The 17,855-nt window shown below is 33.5% G+C and overlaps 1 protein-coding gene and 1 long non-coding RNA gene across 2 annotated transcripts; one reads left to right on the top strand and one right to left on the bottom strand.

Moving 5' to 3' along the window:
* The first annotated feature begins 1,184 nt into the window (after positions 1-1,184).
* Positions 1,185-6,767, top strand: LOC7476828 (uncharacterized). Its single transcript, XM_024589678.2, has 7 exons — positions 1,185-1,704; positions 2,214-2,288; positions 2,369-2,885; positions 3,501-3,886; positions 4,839-5,065; positions 5,164-5,311; positions 6,065-6,767. Exons 1-7 carry the CDS (start codon positions 1,246-1,248, stop codon positions 6,191-6,193), a joined length of 1,941 nt encoding a protein of 646 aa, XP_024445446.2. The 5' UTR covers positions 1,185-1,245; the 3' UTR covers positions 6,194-6,767.
* A 676-nt stretch (positions 6,768-7,443) lies between these two features.
* Positions 7,444-9,212, bottom strand: LOC112327593 (uncharacterized). Its single transcript, XR_002981951.2, has 2 exons — positions 9,006-9,212; positions 7,444-7,711 (listed from the first exon to the last, which is right to left on the bottom strand). It is a non-coding gene; the product is annotated as an uncharacterized LOC112327593 (long non-coding RNA).
* Between the last annotated feature and the right edge of the window lie 8,643 nt (positions 9,213-17,855).

Raw genomic sequence — 17,855 nt, 5'->3', positions numbered from 1 at the left:
AGACAATTCAGTTAAGAACAAGCAAAATTTGTAATAATTATGATAAGTGTAATATTTAAAAAAGAAAAAAGGGACAGGACTTGACTCTGTGATTGAAAGGGTCCATGTGGAGGATATCCTTGATTGTTTTTCGATTTTCATTCACTTGCTCCTTGATTGATAAAACAACATTTGATGATGATGGGATATTTGTATCAATCTAGAAACGCTGGAAAGCGATGGCTTACTAAAATATCGAAGTAGTTTAGAATAAAATTCATATTTTGAATAGTAAATTAATCTCTTAGATCTAATAATCTGATCCACTTTTTTCTTATCCAAGAGAAAAATCTAAAGAATTCATGTTTCTGAATTTATTTAAAAAAGAGCCATCTTTTCTTATCCAAGAGAAAAATCTAAAATTTCGTTTTTTCCAGCTTTTTTGAACTCCATTTATTGATTATTTTTGTTTTACCTAAAAGCACTTGTGGAAATGGTCGAGGGATAGGAATCTCTGGTCCTGGAGGAGAAATTGTTCTTCTTGCGGTGAGTTTCTATTCATTATAATTTTCTTTTTATTTTTTGTATTTGAAGGTGGATGCAAATGAATGGATGTTGAGTTTTGGGATTGATATGGCTTTACTAATTATTTTTTTTATTTTTTTTTACTGTACTATCACTGTAATTCTCCTCCCAAGTCACTGGGAAGAACATGTTCACAGTTAATAACTTATTGACTATTCTCAATTGTAATGTAAGAACCGACGAGGATGCGCTTTTTTTTAAAAAAAATTAATATGAATATTTAGATAACTTTCTGTATAATTTGACTAATTTTATAAACTCAAAAATTAATAACTATTTAAATCTTTAATAACCTTAAAAAAACTTAAATTTATAATAAAAACAAATTTAAAATTTCACCAACTAAATTTAAACTTCATTAGTACACAGGATCCATTTTAGTCAGTCCAAAAGTTATGTTTTTCTTCGATAATTTGATGTATAACTTAAATTAAAAGAAAACCTATATATATTAGATTGTTTGAAAATAATTTTTAATTTGTTTTTTATTAAAATTTATTTTTTAATATTTTTAATAATATTTTTTTAAATAAAAAATATTTTAAAAAAACAACTATTTCTCACCTACCAACCACCGTATAACAAGCCTATAAAATATCAATCAGGTCATAAAATTAAAAAAAATCTTCTTTTATTCCCAATCCCTGAAATTTTCAGTCCCTCTCCCTGTAAAAATTGGCCATGAGAAGAGGTAAGCACCGTATCGGGGAGTCCTGGACTGTTAAACGACTTCACGATCATTCCCAACATCAACAAAAACAACAACAACAAGAAGAATCTAATCTTGAATCACCATCTGTACCATCAGCTTCTTCACAACAACAGTATATCAAGAAATCCGAGCACAAACCCTCAAATTCTCAAGTAGTTTCTTTGAATTCTCCCAAATCTGACCCACCCTCTTCAAGTACTGAAGTGGGTGCTTCTAGTTTTGGTGAGAAAGTGAATGAAAATATGGAAAAACACCTTCATGAAACAAAGAAAGAGGAGATTGAAGAGAAAAAAGAAGAGAGTGAACCGGACAATGGAAATGGGGTTGATGGCGTTGTGACTAGATTGGAAGAATTCTTTTTGGGTGTGGAGGAGCCAGAATTATCTGAGGAGCAGCTAAGGATCAATGATCAGCTACAGGAGGATGAGGTAATTTGAAAAACTTTGGGGTTTATTGACTTTCTTTTTTGTTTAATGAATATTTTGTTGAACTTTATTTTGCAAGATATATACAAATGGGCATAAACTCAAAGGGCATAAAATTGTATATTTCCAATGTTTTAATTTGTTTTGTGAAACTTGATATGCACAGTTTTTTCCGGTAGACTGGGATTTGCGTAGGAATGTCAACAGTGTTCGAAGCTTGTTGTTTAACAACTTTATCGTACCTCCATTAGCATTTTGCCATTGGACGGTTTACAATTACAGAACTTTGTTACCATTGAACTGCAAAGCATCAAACCAACCACCGAGTTTGAAAACATATCTTTCTCGAAAGAAATAAAAAATCAAAATTTGTCTGGAAATGTAAAGAAAATCGAGGTCTTTAAAGTTGCCCGTAATTTTTTTCCCTGGTTAACTGAAGCCTGAAAGTAAGAAACCTTTACCACACCTTTTTCAGCCCTTTCTCATCTTTCACTCTTATCCATTTTTTTCAGTTGCTTGCTATGGAGTCGATTTATGGAGACAATACCTTCATTCTTGAGAGACAGAGAGGTCTAAGATCTTTTCAGGTTACTTCAGTACCTTACAATTTGAAAGCTTCTTGTCATGTTGTACATTAATCATCCAACACCTGTATGTTATTCCGCAGATTCATATTCACATTGAAGTTCCTGCTGAATTTACTGTAACTGCAAAGCTATATTCACTTGGTGATTGTAATGGGAAAAGTGGTAGTTCTGATGAGTTTTCTTACTCATTCGAAGTCCAATATCTTCCACCAATAGTGTTGACCTGCCTATTACCTAAATCATACCCAAGCCACCTACCTCCTTATTTTACCATCTCGGTTCAGTGGTTGGATTCTACTAGTATTTCCCATCTCTGCTCAATGTTGGACTCAATATGGACGGAACAACCAGGGCTGGAGGTTATATATCAATGGGCTGATTGGCTACAGAATTATTCCCTTTCTTTTCTTGGGATTGATAAAGATATCATTCTTGGACCTTGTGTCACTAAACATAAAAAAGACAGGCGTGCGATTTCGGGAAGTGTATCCCTGGAGGTTGATGTTCCTTCACTGAGAAGTTACAATGCTGAGCAATGCCATGAGAACTTCTGCAAAAACTTGCATGAATGTTGTATCTGTTGTGATGAGTATGCAGGCAATTTTCAATCTTTTCCTAAATTTACTTTAATCTGGTCTTAATTATATAAACAGCAAATCGTTTGGTGTACTAATATGGCTGACCTATGCTCTGTTTATGACTGTTTTAGGTTATGGGGGATTGAAATATATATTTGAACTCCATCAGTCCATTTTTTTTTAAAGAAGACTTTTGACTTTGCTTATAGGTTATCGTAATGCATAGCTGTCCCTTTTGGTCCAGTTGTTTGCTGTAATCTTTCTAGATGATGTTGCTCTAGTTAAGCTTCAAACATGTGCTTATGGCTGTCATTTGAAATTTGATAATGCATAGTATTTCATGTACAATAATGTCAGACATTGGGAGACCTTCCACTTACAACTTTCTGTGGCGTTTGTTTGCTGTATGAAGACAAGGTCATGGTTGTTAGTAGTCTTGTCCTTTAACCTCACACTCCCTTTTTCGGTTCGCTGCTGAGTTGGTTGTTGATAAATATCAACTTTTACTCTGAACTGATTTCCTTTTCTTACCTTTTTCAATGTACTATTTCTGAATACTATTAGAAAGAACCTCTTATCTGTTTTTGTATGTTCTTCTATGGAAATTAACCTTCTTTTTTATTTATCTTACCAGGCAGCGATTTCATCAGGCTACCATGCCAGCATTTCTTCTGCCCAAAATGCATGAAGAGGTATTCTGACATTCATGTTGCAGAAGGTACTGTGAACAAGCTTCAATGTCCAGATGCAAAATGTGGGGTTATGGTCCCTCCTGGTTTATTGAAACGGTTACTCGGTGATGAAGAATATGAACGATGGGAGTCCTTGATGTTGCAGAAAACACTGGAGTCCATGTCTGATGTTTCCTATTGCCCAAGATGTGAAACACCCTGCATAGAAGATGAAGAACAGCATGCACAATGCTCGAAGTGCTTATATAGCTTTTGCACACTTTGCAGGGAGAGACGCCATTTAGGCGAAGTTTGTATGACACCAGAAATGAAGCTTCAAGTCTTGGAGGTAAAGTTTGTGTTCTCATCTCTGGTATTTAGTTTCAGAGTCACCTCTGTTAACAAGAAGGATAAACAAGCGCAAATATTTTAATAGGGCATCCTACCAGAAGAAATGAAAACAAACTCAAAACAAGGGTGTTCTCTTGTCTCGCTGAGAAAACCCATACTTAAAGCTCCTGAGATATTAGTGATTGACAATATCTTTTCTCCATATGTAATTTCAGTTCTTAATCTTTTTATAGAATGGGGAGGAAACCAATAAGAAAAGCGGAGATAGAAGGAAAGTTTCTCGGTGCTCGTTAGCTGTTGATCATTGGAAATATAATCCTTAGAATAATTAGGAATGGGATCAGGTTCCCTTATATTACACTGAGAACTCTAGCAAAAACCCTAGAATGTTGAGAATTGGAATCCTTCAATAAGGAAACCAAATTTCAAATCATATGGGAAATTGAATAAGATCCCAATATCTATTTTAATAGGAAAGAACTAAAATTCTGATTGATCAAATAAAATTAAATAATGAAATGATAATCCAGAAATCTTGCTTGGTTATGCACACCTTCTTCTGTTTTTATTATAACTACTATGATGTTGCTCATGGTATCAGAACGAATTCTCTACCAAAAAATGCTTCTATAACTTTCATGTTAGCCTGCGTTTCAGATTTTCATAACTTGGATTTCATTTTCTCTTGATCTTTTGTGGTGCTTTGGAAAAATAAGTTATATGTGGTGGATGTTGTCCTTGCCAGTTGTGAAAGAATAATGATGTTATAACAAATAATTGTTAAGAATTCAACACAAATACAAACAACAGCATTGATAGCAATTTAATGGAACCTTTTGTTCATTTATTTTATGTGTATATTCGTGTTGCATTCATTAAATTTTTTTCGATATACCAATCATTACTTATCATGAAATATGTCTTTAATGACCTTTAATTTTGCCCTACAGGAACGTCAAAACTCATCTCACCTCAAAGATGGACAAAAGCATAGAGAGCGCGAGATGATAAATGAACTTCTTAGTGTCAAGGAAATACTTCGTGATGCTAAGCAATGCCCATCTTGTAAGATGGCAATCTCAAGAACTGAAGGTTGTAACAAGATGGTGTGCAAAAACTGCGGGCAGTTCTTCTGCTATCGTTGTAACAAAGGGATTGATGGATATGACCATTTTAAGTGAGTGATTCGTTGAAAAAGTTAAATACTATATTTGGTGTGTTTGTCATGATCTTGCATTTGTCAGATTTATACAATAACTTTTGCAATTATTGAAGGGATGGACAGTGTGAACTCTTCCCACAAGAAGAGATTCAACAATGGGAGGAGAGGATGAATCCCCGCCGGGTTGTGGCTGAGGTTCATGCTGAACTTTTTCCGGATCATGTTAATGCATGTCCCAATTGTGGTCAGTTCAATGTGAAGGTTAGTGATGATTGGTCTTTCTGTAGATCAGAATCAGATGTTGAATGTATTTAAATATTCTGAAGTGCTAAAATCTGTTTGGATCTCTCGTTCTTTTTTAATCTGACCTGATACCAGGTGCTTTCGTGTCTTGTGGGCCATGTGTCCTATTCAAAGTGCAACACCGAACCATAATTATTAAGCCCTAAACTTTCAAAAGTATTCTAGTTCCATCCTTTTTATTTTTTTTTGCTATTGCATATTTATTATTAGTATTTAAAAAAAAAAAGTTTAGACCTGAAACTAGAAAGGATAACTGAATCCCACTCGATTCAAGACATGCATGGGCTGATCATTTACAAATGAAAACTTTGCAATTGCAGTCTTCATTTTTCTTTATTGCAAGTATAGTCTTTGGGACACAAATGAAAGCTGATCAATGTAATTTGTGGTATTAAAAGTAATATTTTTCAAGAATGACAAAATAAAATGCTATTCTTATGGGCCATGTTTGACATCAATTTCAAGCCATGTCGAACAAAGACTTCTGTACACTACACAGTGTTAGTGTTGGTAAAATCTGTTAAATCTTCAATGAGCTTGGTTTCATTTCTTTGCTTATAAACATTTAGGAGATAATTAATGGATTGATTCCTCTGGAACCCTATGATCAAATCTACTCTCTTTTTTCCCTTTGCTATGAAATACTAAAAAACACTGAGCATCAGCTGCCTGATAGGTTTGTCATTTTCTTCTCTTTTGACATGGTTACAGGTTGGCAATAATAACCACATTCTTTGCTGGTCATGCCAAATGCACTATTGCTACTTGTGCAGAAAGATTGTGAGGCGCGGTTCTCAGCATTTTGGACCAAAAGGTTGCAAGCAGCACACAGTGGGATAGCTGTCAGTACAGCTCTAAACCAGCCCAGTTGAAAAAGAATATTAGAGATTCAGTAACAATAGCAAAGAGGATTTGGTTATATTCCTGTGGATTTCGATGGTATGTTATTAGGATCGCCCCCCTAGTTAGAGCTACCAGGTTGAACAATGATGTCAGTTTTAAATGCTGGTTTCACGTCCGAGAGATTTCGGGCAGGCAAAGCCCTCCCAAATTTGTGTTTTCTGCGTGCATTTTTGTTTTCGCTGTGGTTGGTTGTTACAACATTCAGTTTCCTGCACTCGTGGTTGGTTGTTACAACATTCAGTTTCCTGCAGTCAGGGTGTTGGCTGCAAGGAGTTGTGCGAGTAAAATGAGCGTGTTTTTTTCCTTCATGGCTTCGGTTTACTGAAAAGAAAAGAAAAGAAAAGAATGAAAATAGGGCAAAAATACAATTTTGAGTTGATATTGTGTAACATTATGGTTTTTCTCTCTTTACACCCGCAAGTTGTGTTCTCTTAAAGATGAAGCTCTGGATTGACTGATCGTGGAGTTTTGATGTGTTGTAATAAAATGTCAGTAGCTCTCTTCTTCTCTATTCCGTTCTCTGTGTAAATGCTCCAGGTACTTTTCTTATCCAGGTTTAGAGGCCTAAATAGGAGTAAAGAAAGAAGTGGAAAGAACAAATTTGCCTCCAAACTATCAATTGAGGCCCCCATCTTTGAGATTACGCTCAATTAACCCTGTCGTTACCTAAGGCTAAAGGGCATGTTAATTTTGCACATGATTCCCGCACCTTTTATCCTTTGCCTGATTTTAGTGTAAAAACGAGGCTTCCTAAAATATTTTTGAGCTAAAACAAATGTTTTTAACACTCCAAATAAGTCATGTATTGTTGATAATTTTTAGCAGCAAAATGATCATTGTTGATGAATATTTTGGCAAGAAGCATCAATGTTGCCAAGAACGGTCTAAAATTCAAGGCATGTATCTGTCATGTGAAAAAATAATGGACTTTTAAACTTTAAATAACAATGGAGGTTAATTTAATTTAATTTAATTGGGACAATCGAATGGTAGAGGACTCAATTGGGATATGTATAATAGTTTGGGAGTAAATTTGTTCTTTCCCCATAAAGAAAACTAGCAAGCTACTCGGATTAAAACCTAAACTACGTAGCTGCCACGCGCTGCTGCGGGCAGTCTTTCATAGTGTGGAGCAATCCTGTATATCCTGAAAGAATAGTCATGGGAATAATATAGCTGAAAAGGAATAAAACAAAGAATTGACATTGACGCCAAGCAAAATTAAAGGTGCATTCGAAAGCTTTGTTTAAATGTTCAGAAGCTTCATGTGAGAATCAACATCGACTACAGTAACACATGAGCTGAGTTTATGGGATGACTTTGCGCACGATAACTGAAGCTGGAATGTCTACGGAGAAGATCATAAGCAACCATTTGCAAGCGAGGGCAAAAAACATAGCAAGTTGGATCGAGTCATGAAGAAATCATCCAACAACGGTTTCACAGCAAGTCACCCTACATAAAAACGAAGCTGTTAGCATGCGTGATAATGGGGAAGTAAAAGACTATAAGCGCAAAGGTGTAATGGATGGAAGTTGAATCCTAAAGCATGCTGACAGAGAGAAAGTTGTAGCTGAACTATAAATAGAGTTAAATTGTCTAAGCTATTCATTTAACACATAATGAAAATGTAAAAACGAGTAAACATATATCTCTTTGAAAGCCATCAATAGTTTTGTGAGCGATTTAGGGGGCGAGTGGGGGGAGAAATGGCAAACAACCATAGCAAAAGGAAAACTAAATACGCACAATTTACAGGAAGTGCAAATCAGGAAGCCAAGTAAAGTTAACATTTAACAAAGAGGGGGGAGAGAAATACATCAAAACTTTCATATGTAGTAGCGGCAAAATACAGAAGCAAGCACAGCTAATAGTATTGAAATTGCACATGTAAATGATAAGGGGGCGGGGAGAGGTGCGGTCGAGGAAATTGGCCAAATCTAGTAGGTGCCAAAGTTTAGCGCAACATAAGATCACCAAGCATAATTCAGTCAGCTCAAACGCAGAGGGTATTTGAAAGAACAGTTTGTTCAGTTGCTAAGAAAGCTAAAGAAAAGAAGTAACAGTTGTAAGCATGATAGCAAAGGGAACCACATGACAACACTTTTTCCTTTCCTTAATTGAATTGATCACACCAAATTTTTGCAAAGAAGGGTCGAGGACAAAATAGAAAGATGAAACGCATTAGAAAAAGCTGTAAATGGTGGGCCAATTGAAGAGCAATTGTATAAATTGAATGAGTAATGCATGAGAGTGGGAAAACGATTGGATCCAAAAATGAAAACATGTTGAACTGATACAAAAGAATGCTCCTACAAGTATCTGGTCTTGGCAGCTTTGTTTACACAAAGAATGAGTGACAGGAGCCATGCATTATCAAAATAATAAGAAAATGCATCAAGATATTCAAGGGCAGCCTAGAACAATGAAATGTCAGTGTCCAAACAATTTGTTAGCAGCTGATAAATGCGTGAAAATATACGTAAGGTCCCAGCATAATAGAGCTGGATCTGGACAGATTGAATCATTTTTTGAAGAATCTTAAGATAACAAATGAATTGACCCGTAAGAACTGGAAAAAAGCAGGTGTTTGTTAGCAAATGAACAAAAGAACTGGAAAAAAATATGGTGCGTGAAAGAACAATGGAAACAAAAACTAGTGCAAGGTGGGAAGTCCTTGAAGAAAATGCAAATTTAAGGCTCGATTGTGATGTATAACTGATAACTATAACATGAAACACTTTGCAACCTTTCCCATCGTCCATTGCGAGAGACGGCCCCTCTCCTGCATCATTGTCTTCTCTTATGAGCCTCCATTTTTTTTCATCTAGCGATTCGGTACTTCCTCCTCTCCTCTTTCTTTTATCCTTTTGATATAAAAAAAGGGCATGGATTGTATTTTTCAGGAGCAAGCCTCTCTCACCTGAGCCAAGAAGAAGAAAAAGCTAGGAAAATATGTTCTTAGACATGCCCATATAAGAAGAGGCCAAAGTTAGTCCCTTATATTTGCTTTGGTGGTCAAATTAATCCTTATTATTTGTTATATGACCTAACATTACGGGACACTAGCATTCTAACTTCACATATTCTTAATTAATAACATATATCTATGAATATGATATAAATTAAACTTATAGCTATAAACTTAAATTGATTTTGATAGGAATTATAATATAAATTATATATATTAATAAAAAAATAAAATAAAAGGTAAAAATATTGGGTTGAGTCAACCTTGTGCCCGCTCTAATATTCGATCCAAGTAAAATTGGGTGGAGGTTTTCTAAATTCTCTTTGAATCTATTTACTTTGATTCTGGACAAACCAAGGAAAATCTCAATTTAGGTATACCAAGTGATATTGGATACTTATGAAATTGTCATCTCTACTTATGTTATTCACTACCACCATCACATAACCACTTCAAGCATTACTACCAAAATAAATCAAAATATTTAAAATAATTATATCTATAGAAGTAGCAAATAACTGCATACTTGTTCAAAGCTAGCCATATATCCATGACATAGTTGGCAATATAGGTAGGCAAGCATTGTCTACTCCTAGTTATAGACAAGAATTTGCTCAAAATCCTCCATGAATGGTAAAAACATGACTAGTACTGCATTTTCAATTATACTTGTGAATAGCACGCTATTAAATATGTGCATGAGATAAGCTCTAGCATACTCACACAACACCATATCTATGAGGTCATTTAGAGGTGAGCTCAAGAAAGTCTCTTCTAGCCACTTATCTTAATCTAATCTCCCTTAACAACAATATTGTGATGTATTTGTCATAATAAATGCTAACATATCATGTCACTCTTATACAATCCTCTGTTAGTTATAGAAGCACTATCTAACAACAACCCAAGTAATAAGGCAATATCATAAAATGTATGTATCATCTTATCTACACTTAGATGAAACACGTGGGTCTCACTCATTTATCATTTTAGCAACGCACTAAGCAATCCATGATTAAGCTTGATGTGTTAAAGGTAATTGGTCCTATAAACATTGGCATGAACAATGAATGAAAGAATACGAGGATGCAAAAACATCAATTTATACAAGAGAGATGCCCTGAAATATAATGAAATTACATATATATTAGGATGATTATAAGTATGGTTGAATATAGCACTCACAAATAAACTTACATATCTAACTCTTATATCTATGGATCGATGTTAGTCCTATAAGTATATATCAACTACCAATACAACCTAGAACAAAACTAATCTCTTCATAGTCTCTCAATTACGAGGGCATCTGATAGAACTTGTAGTGCCACCTCTCGTATGCACCATGTCTTAACACGTACCTGTATGGTATATTTGTCAAATAACAAGTTGTTAATATTTCAATATAAAACAATAACCAATAACATCAATGCAAAGTAATGATAATGATGATGATAATAATAATAATAATAATAATAATAATACTTGCATACGTTGTCCACTTAGGTTAATTTTTCTATTATGTTCTCTCTCACCACATATGCTACATTTATTTTTTGTATGTTCCCCTCTTATATTCATCTCAATATAAAAATAAATATATATTTTTTGACACCTACTACACCTTCATCTCATTAGATCTGTTTCTACCCTATTTTTGGTATATTTATGTCATAGTAGTTAGTTAGGTAATTGATGAAATTAAAGATCATATGCATTTTGATACATGTCAACACTATAAAAAGGTCAACAATTATACAAATTCAAATCGATATGCGATACAACAAGTAAAGAGGTGAAAACACGATCAATGAATTTTCCATTTACCACATATTAAACAACCTTTTTGTATGTTAATTATTCATTGAATCTTTTATCTCTCTTCGACCACTAGGTTGAGGGAGGGTAATAACTTGAAAATATCTTATTTTATAGTTAAATTGAGTTGTCATATGTGTTCTTAATATATTTAAAGTTGTTGCAATTTCATAAAGTACTTGTAGAGGCTATAATATATTATGAGATATGAAACCTTGAGTCTTAAATCTTCAATGAACAAAATATTTATTTAATCTATAAAAAGTCAACTAGATTAAAAAAGTAATGTGCAATGAACGTCCTCCCTTCAAGATATTATTAAAAACTTCTAATAAATTTATAGACATTTTCTATAATAATAAGCATCATCAAACGAAAGCGCCTACTTTTCTTTAGTTCAATTTCTTTCCATTATTTTATTCATCTATCCTTCTCAATTAAAGTAGTATACTAGTTATCAAATTTCTTCTTTGATGGACACAACACATCAAATTCAAAGTTTTTTTTTCAAAGTTGAATATTTGAACCTGGTGTTGAAGTTATTTATAAAATGACATGAACAATAATGATGAAATCCAACTAGTTATGGTATATCTCTACCATGTTATTCGTAATTGCAACATGTCTATCTATCTATCTATATATATATATATATAATACATTATGTCCAACACCAATATTTATATAATAAACTTCTCGTATAGGTGAGTGAGATTTCTCAGTGGATGACAATTCCTTTACCCCTCAATTGCAACTCTAAATGACCATAAAACCCTTTAAAATTTTGTTATGTCATCATATACCCATTATGATTCTACTAGATAATTGTAATGGGATTTTATTGTTAGAGTGTTGATAACAATCTAGACAGTGTTTTAAAGGACTCTTGTGTAAATCAAATAATCACTCGAGTACCTTTTATTTAGCTACCTATGCATTACAATATGAGATATTAAACCTATATTGTTTACTTATTCATTACTTGAATAGTCACAATGTTCATAATTATGTCATCACTTATAATTGACAAAACTATTGTATCAATAAATTATGAATCAAGCTAACAATGATCTTCCTTAATTGATGAATTAGTCCATGCATATGGACCTATCAACTTTGAAAACTTAAACGAATCATAATTCTTATGAAATCCTCATGTAAGTACCATTAACATTCTAGTGCATTTGTATATTATAATTGCATATAGGTTGTGGTTGAATGTTGCACCTTATATTCTAATGAATTTGTTACGTGCCATTATGATTTTACATTAATTAATTTATACTTAGTTCAGAAGTTTTGTCTAACCTCTAACTCAATACTTATTGTAACACCCCATACTTTCATTGCATTTATAATTATTTTTCTACGATTTGGTACGTAAAAATACAAGTGATTTTTTATATATATATATAGTTCTCATATAAAAGTCTACCGAAATTTCCACCGAAATTTCGGCAGAGTCTCCCCTATACCGGGAGGTCCCAAGTTATCGACATATACCCTGTTTACACTTCTAATATTTCACATCTCATAACTCAATCACGACCCAATCGTCCTGGGTCTCAATCCCACAAACATCATCATCATCATCACAACCATAATATTTATAACATACATTGAACAACAAATATCATTATAGAGGAATAAATGAGATAAACATGCATACATGAAACATGATTATATGGATTTCAGAGTTAGAGTTAAGTTCATCTATTCAAGTTTAAAACATCCATTAATTATATAAATGTTTTAATATTTCAAAATACAAGGATATACTCCCTAGAACTACATAACAAAAAGTGAACAAAAGTTAGGATCTACTCCTATCGTGCACGCGATGGTCCTAAAACAAAATACATATTATTGAAACATGAATATCATAATAAGTATAGTAACACAAATATCCAATAATTTAAAAAGGCAAACATGTAATCATATTCTATTCACTTCTCCATTTTTGTTTTCCATTGGAACTCTTTCTCATTCAACTACTAAAATCATTTCACCTTCCATTTTCAACTTCCATTCAAGATTCCATAAGATCAACCACAACTATTTATGCCTAACTCATTGTCAATACCAATTTCACCGGTATCATCATCACCTCGTAAGCGTCGATGCTTAGCGATCCCCTTTACCCGGGACCCTAACATACACTAAATGTATACTAGTCCATGCCCCATAGGCATCGATGCATGGTGATCCCCTTACCCGGGATCCTAGCATACACTAAATGTATGCTAGTCCATGCCCCATAGGCATCGATGCATGGTGATCCCCTTACCCGGGATCCTAGCATACACTAAATGTATGCTAGTCCATGCCCCATAGGCATCGATGCATGGTGATCCCTTTACCCGGGATCATAGCATACACTAAATGTATGCTAGTCCATGCCCCATAGGCATTGATGCATGGTGATCCCTTTACCCGGGATCATAGCATACACTAAATGTATGCTAGTCCATGCCTCATAGGCATCGATGCATGGTGATCCCCTTACCCGGGATCCTAGCATACACTAAATGTATGCTAGTCCATGCCAATTTCATTCATTAATATTGTCATTCTTTGTTCGACCATAGTTATCATTACAAATTTTCATTTCAAACATGGCTCGTTTCTTTTCAAAGCTAAGATATAATATCATATGTTAAGGACCCAAATTTTCACCCTTTAACGCGTCTACATAGTCGGTCGGTAGAGGTCGTATTCCGACCTCTCCTCAGAGTTTTGACTATATCTGGAGTTCTAGGACTTCGTTTCAAGCGAGGTTGGTCTCGTTGGAAAGCTAAGACACGGGACTACAAGTCCCATGAAAGGAGAAGAACCCAGTTCTGCCCTATAAGGTCTGTCATGACCCAATCTCGGTTGGTGACCCATAACTAGAGTTTTATAGCTCCAAATTGAGCAAGACCAGTTTTCTTAGTTAGTCAACATCCAAAACTACAATTATTATGAAGGAACCTGATCCTAATTCCCTCATCCTCCTACTCGAATTCTCTCTACAAGTCAGGAGACGAATCTGACCAAATTCATCAACCTTTCCATTTACACACAACATCCACAATTCAACCTTTTCTCTTTATCTCGACCCCTACTCATATCACATACCATATAAGAGTGTCAAAAATATCTTGTTTTTTTAAGAGCCAATATATCCTAACTAATTGATCTATACCGTTGTACGCAGGGTACTCTTATTCATTCCAATAATATCATCACAAGTTTGATACATATCAATGTACGTAAGGCACTCGTATCCATTCCAATTATATCATAATTAGTTGGTACACATCAATGTATGCAAAGGTACTCATATTCATTCCAATGTTTATCGAAGCAATAAAACAATAAATTCTGAAATTTATCAATGAGTTTACACAAATTGAAAAGACAAGGTGCGATGCACCTACCTGTTTCCCCAACCGATCGAGTCCCTTTAACTACTGACGACCCTGCTCCATACATCTTTTCTGTTTGATAATCAAGAGATACAATTAGTACCCTCTTCTAATTTTATCACAATGTGTGTTCTCATACTATTGCAATCTCATTCACATGAATTCATCACCATGTTTTAGTTTTATTTTCTGATTATTTCCTTCAACTACCTCATTACACTTTCAAGATCAGATTTCACTCGAGAACACTGTTTACCATTTAATTCGTAAGTAAAGTTATAGAATTCAGTTTTAAGTGTGGTTTGGCTCCTTGGAAAGATAAGACACGGTCCTACAACTCTATTGAAGGATCAGAAGACTAATTCCGCCCTTAACACCCCCGAAATTATCTGTTATAGTACTTAATAAAATCTGTCAAATACAAGACAGTTCGATCCTTCTTTCATTTTTTGTCCACATCTGGAGTTCTATAACTCCAAATTATATAAGGTCAGGTTTGTTGAAAAGATAACATCCATACCTACAACTTTTGTGAGAACTCAATCTGGAATTTTATCATTTTGGTTCCCTAACCACAGCCGAAAGGTAGGTGATAAAACTGTTAAGTCCCAATACATAGATTGAGACAACCAATATCTCCCTTTTCCTACTACCAATAATATTGCCGAACATGCCTAAGGAAAGACATTAAGGATTTTCTTCAATTTAAATCATAATTAGCATGCTTTTGATGGTTAAACACAAAACAAGCCACCATAATTTCCATTCATTTCATTTTTGCTAACCTAACTTAAAAACAACATTTCAGTAAGGTTCCTGTTTCTCCCAACTAAATCAGAATGAATACAATCCACGTGGTGAAGTTAACTACCATTATGCCATGCAACACATACCAAAAAATCATAGAATTTTAACAAATAGATCTTTCTAGATCGAAACAAAACCAAACAGACCTGAAAATTAACAATATATTGTTCTACGATGAATACCTCCTTGTAGAAGTGTCGAATCCCGATCTCCACCGTTCATAATGAAGAGATCATCAATATGACCAACATATCCAAATTTGAGCAGGATCCAATGGTGGACAAAGACGGAAACTGCCAGTGACTGTAACTGACCTGCAGGCAGGTTTTCCTGGAAATGTTGCGAGGGATATATCTCTCACACCAAATCATAAAATTCAGATCCCAGCGGTCAGATGTTAGAGGGTGGTAAGAACCATAATATATCCAAAAACCAACCCAACGGTGCAATACAAAGATATGGCCGTTTTAGTGTCTGCTCTCAAGATACACTCTCTCACTCCCTCCCTCTTTTTTCTTTCATTCGGCCATCCTCTATTTTTTCTGCATAATTTTGCTATTTATATAGCAAATCTATCCATATTTACTAAAACACCCTTATATCAAGTTTGGGTATCTTTTTGTTCAACCAAACATCTTTTTCTCGGTCCGCTTTTAAAATACTATGCAAAAAATTTTTCTCTCTAAAATTTCTTTTCTAATAATTCAATACCATTTCAGTTTATTTTATTTTAACTAGCTCAACTCATTCTCGGTTCTAAATTATCAATAATTTTATTAATATCATAAAATTTGATCGGGAGTCTTACAATTTATCACCATTTCTATTTTATTTCTCATTATTAAATTCATCATGGTGAAGTCTTTTGTTGGGCTTTTACAGAGTTTCCACCTAGTCATACGCATGTCTAAATTATAAATTTCCAAGGTTTCATGCTAGGGGTCATTTTATCATTTGTACATAAACCCCTAACCTTCTATTATTTGAACATTGACCCCTCTTGATCTTATAGTCTAGAAAAATTATAACCGGGGGTTTACACTTACACTTGAATTCATATGACTCATAGCTTAGTCATTGCATACAATTTTATCAGCCCTACTAGTATTCTTAAATTCAAGAATGAGAGATCTTATGAATTATAGTTGGCTTAATAGCTCACCAAACTCATCTTCTTTATGTGGATCAACTAAACGTTACCCTTATCTTCCTCATCATTTGATTCAAATTCATTATTAGCATATATATGGTTAAACATAATTGGATATTCAATTTCCATAATTTCAGGTATCAATGTTAGGTTTATTGTACCCACTAACTATCCTAGATAGACCTACAAACTATAATGTTTGTGTAGCCATTTGGGTATAACTTGGGATCCAAGTATACTCGATACTAGAAAAGTATTCTTATGTTAGGTCTACTGTTCAAGTAAAGCTCTAAGTATCTCAATTCATATTCGATTATCAAACCAACCATAGACTTCAAACTGACATCACAAGAAATGTGTATAACAACATAATAAATTAGACATTTCTTAACTTACATCCTTCAAGTAATATCAACTTTAATTTCATTAAAATTCCATCCTTTATATATGACTTGTTTTAGTTTGGCTAGTGAAATGTCTAATTAATAAAAAAAATAAAATAGGAAAGGGTTTTTCTGTACCCCTCCTCACAAAACACAATTCATTATAATAGTGTTTTTATTTTTTTTCTCTTTGTTTTTTATTTTTATTTTTGCATCTATATTTTTTTTTCAATTTCATCTTTCAATGTTAAGTTTTTTGGAGATTGTGTTTCATGATTTTTTTAATTTATTTTTATTTTTGCATCTATGTTTTTTTTTCAATTTCAATTTCATCCTTCAATGTTAAGTTTATTGGAGATTGTGTTTCATGATTTTTTTTTTAATTTTTTTTTATAAGACAATCTCAGTCTTAAAACTAAAAAATAAGGAGATTTTATGGAACCCCTTCCTCATAAAATACTATTCATTGAAATAATGTTTTTTCTCTCTCTTTGTTTTTTTTTTCAATTTATTCTTATCTTTTAATTTTAATTTCATCCTTCAACATTAGATTTATTACATATTGTGCTTATAATTGTTTTTCAATTTATTTTTTTATGAAGCTGTCTCAGTCTCAAAACTAAAAGATGAATGGTTTTATGGTACCCCACTTCATAAAATACTATTAGTTGAAATAATATTTTTCTTTTTTCTCTTTTTGTTTTTTTTTTCAATCTATGTTTTTTTTTTAATTTCAATTACATCCTTTAACATTAGGTATATTGAGGATTGTGTTTTATAATTTCTTTTTAATTTACTTTTTATAAGACCATCACGGTCTCATGACTTGGACCACGAGTTTAACAATTTAACTCAGTTGATTCGAGTTTTTTTTTCTAATTAACTTATTTTTTCAATTTCATCCTTTAACATTAGATTGATTAAGAATCAGGCTTTATGATTTATTTTGATTTGTTTTCTATGAGGTTATCTTTATCTCATGACTCGGGTCACAAGTTTGACAAGTTAACAAAAAATAAAAAAGAAAGGGATTTTACTTTGCCTCTTACAAAACACTATTTAC

Source organism: Populus trichocarpa, chromosome 1 (genome assembly GCF_000002775.5).
Source record: "Populus trichocarpa isolate Nisqually-1 chromosome 1, P.trichocarpa_v4.1, whole genome shotgun sequence".
In the NCBI taxonomy this organism is placed as follows: domain Eukaryota; kingdom Viridiplantae; phylum Streptophyta; class Magnoliopsida; order Malpighiales; family Salicaceae; genus Populus; species Populus trichocarpa.
Note: the sequence above shows the minus strand (reverse complement) of the source record. Positions and strands in the feature narration are given on the sequence as shown.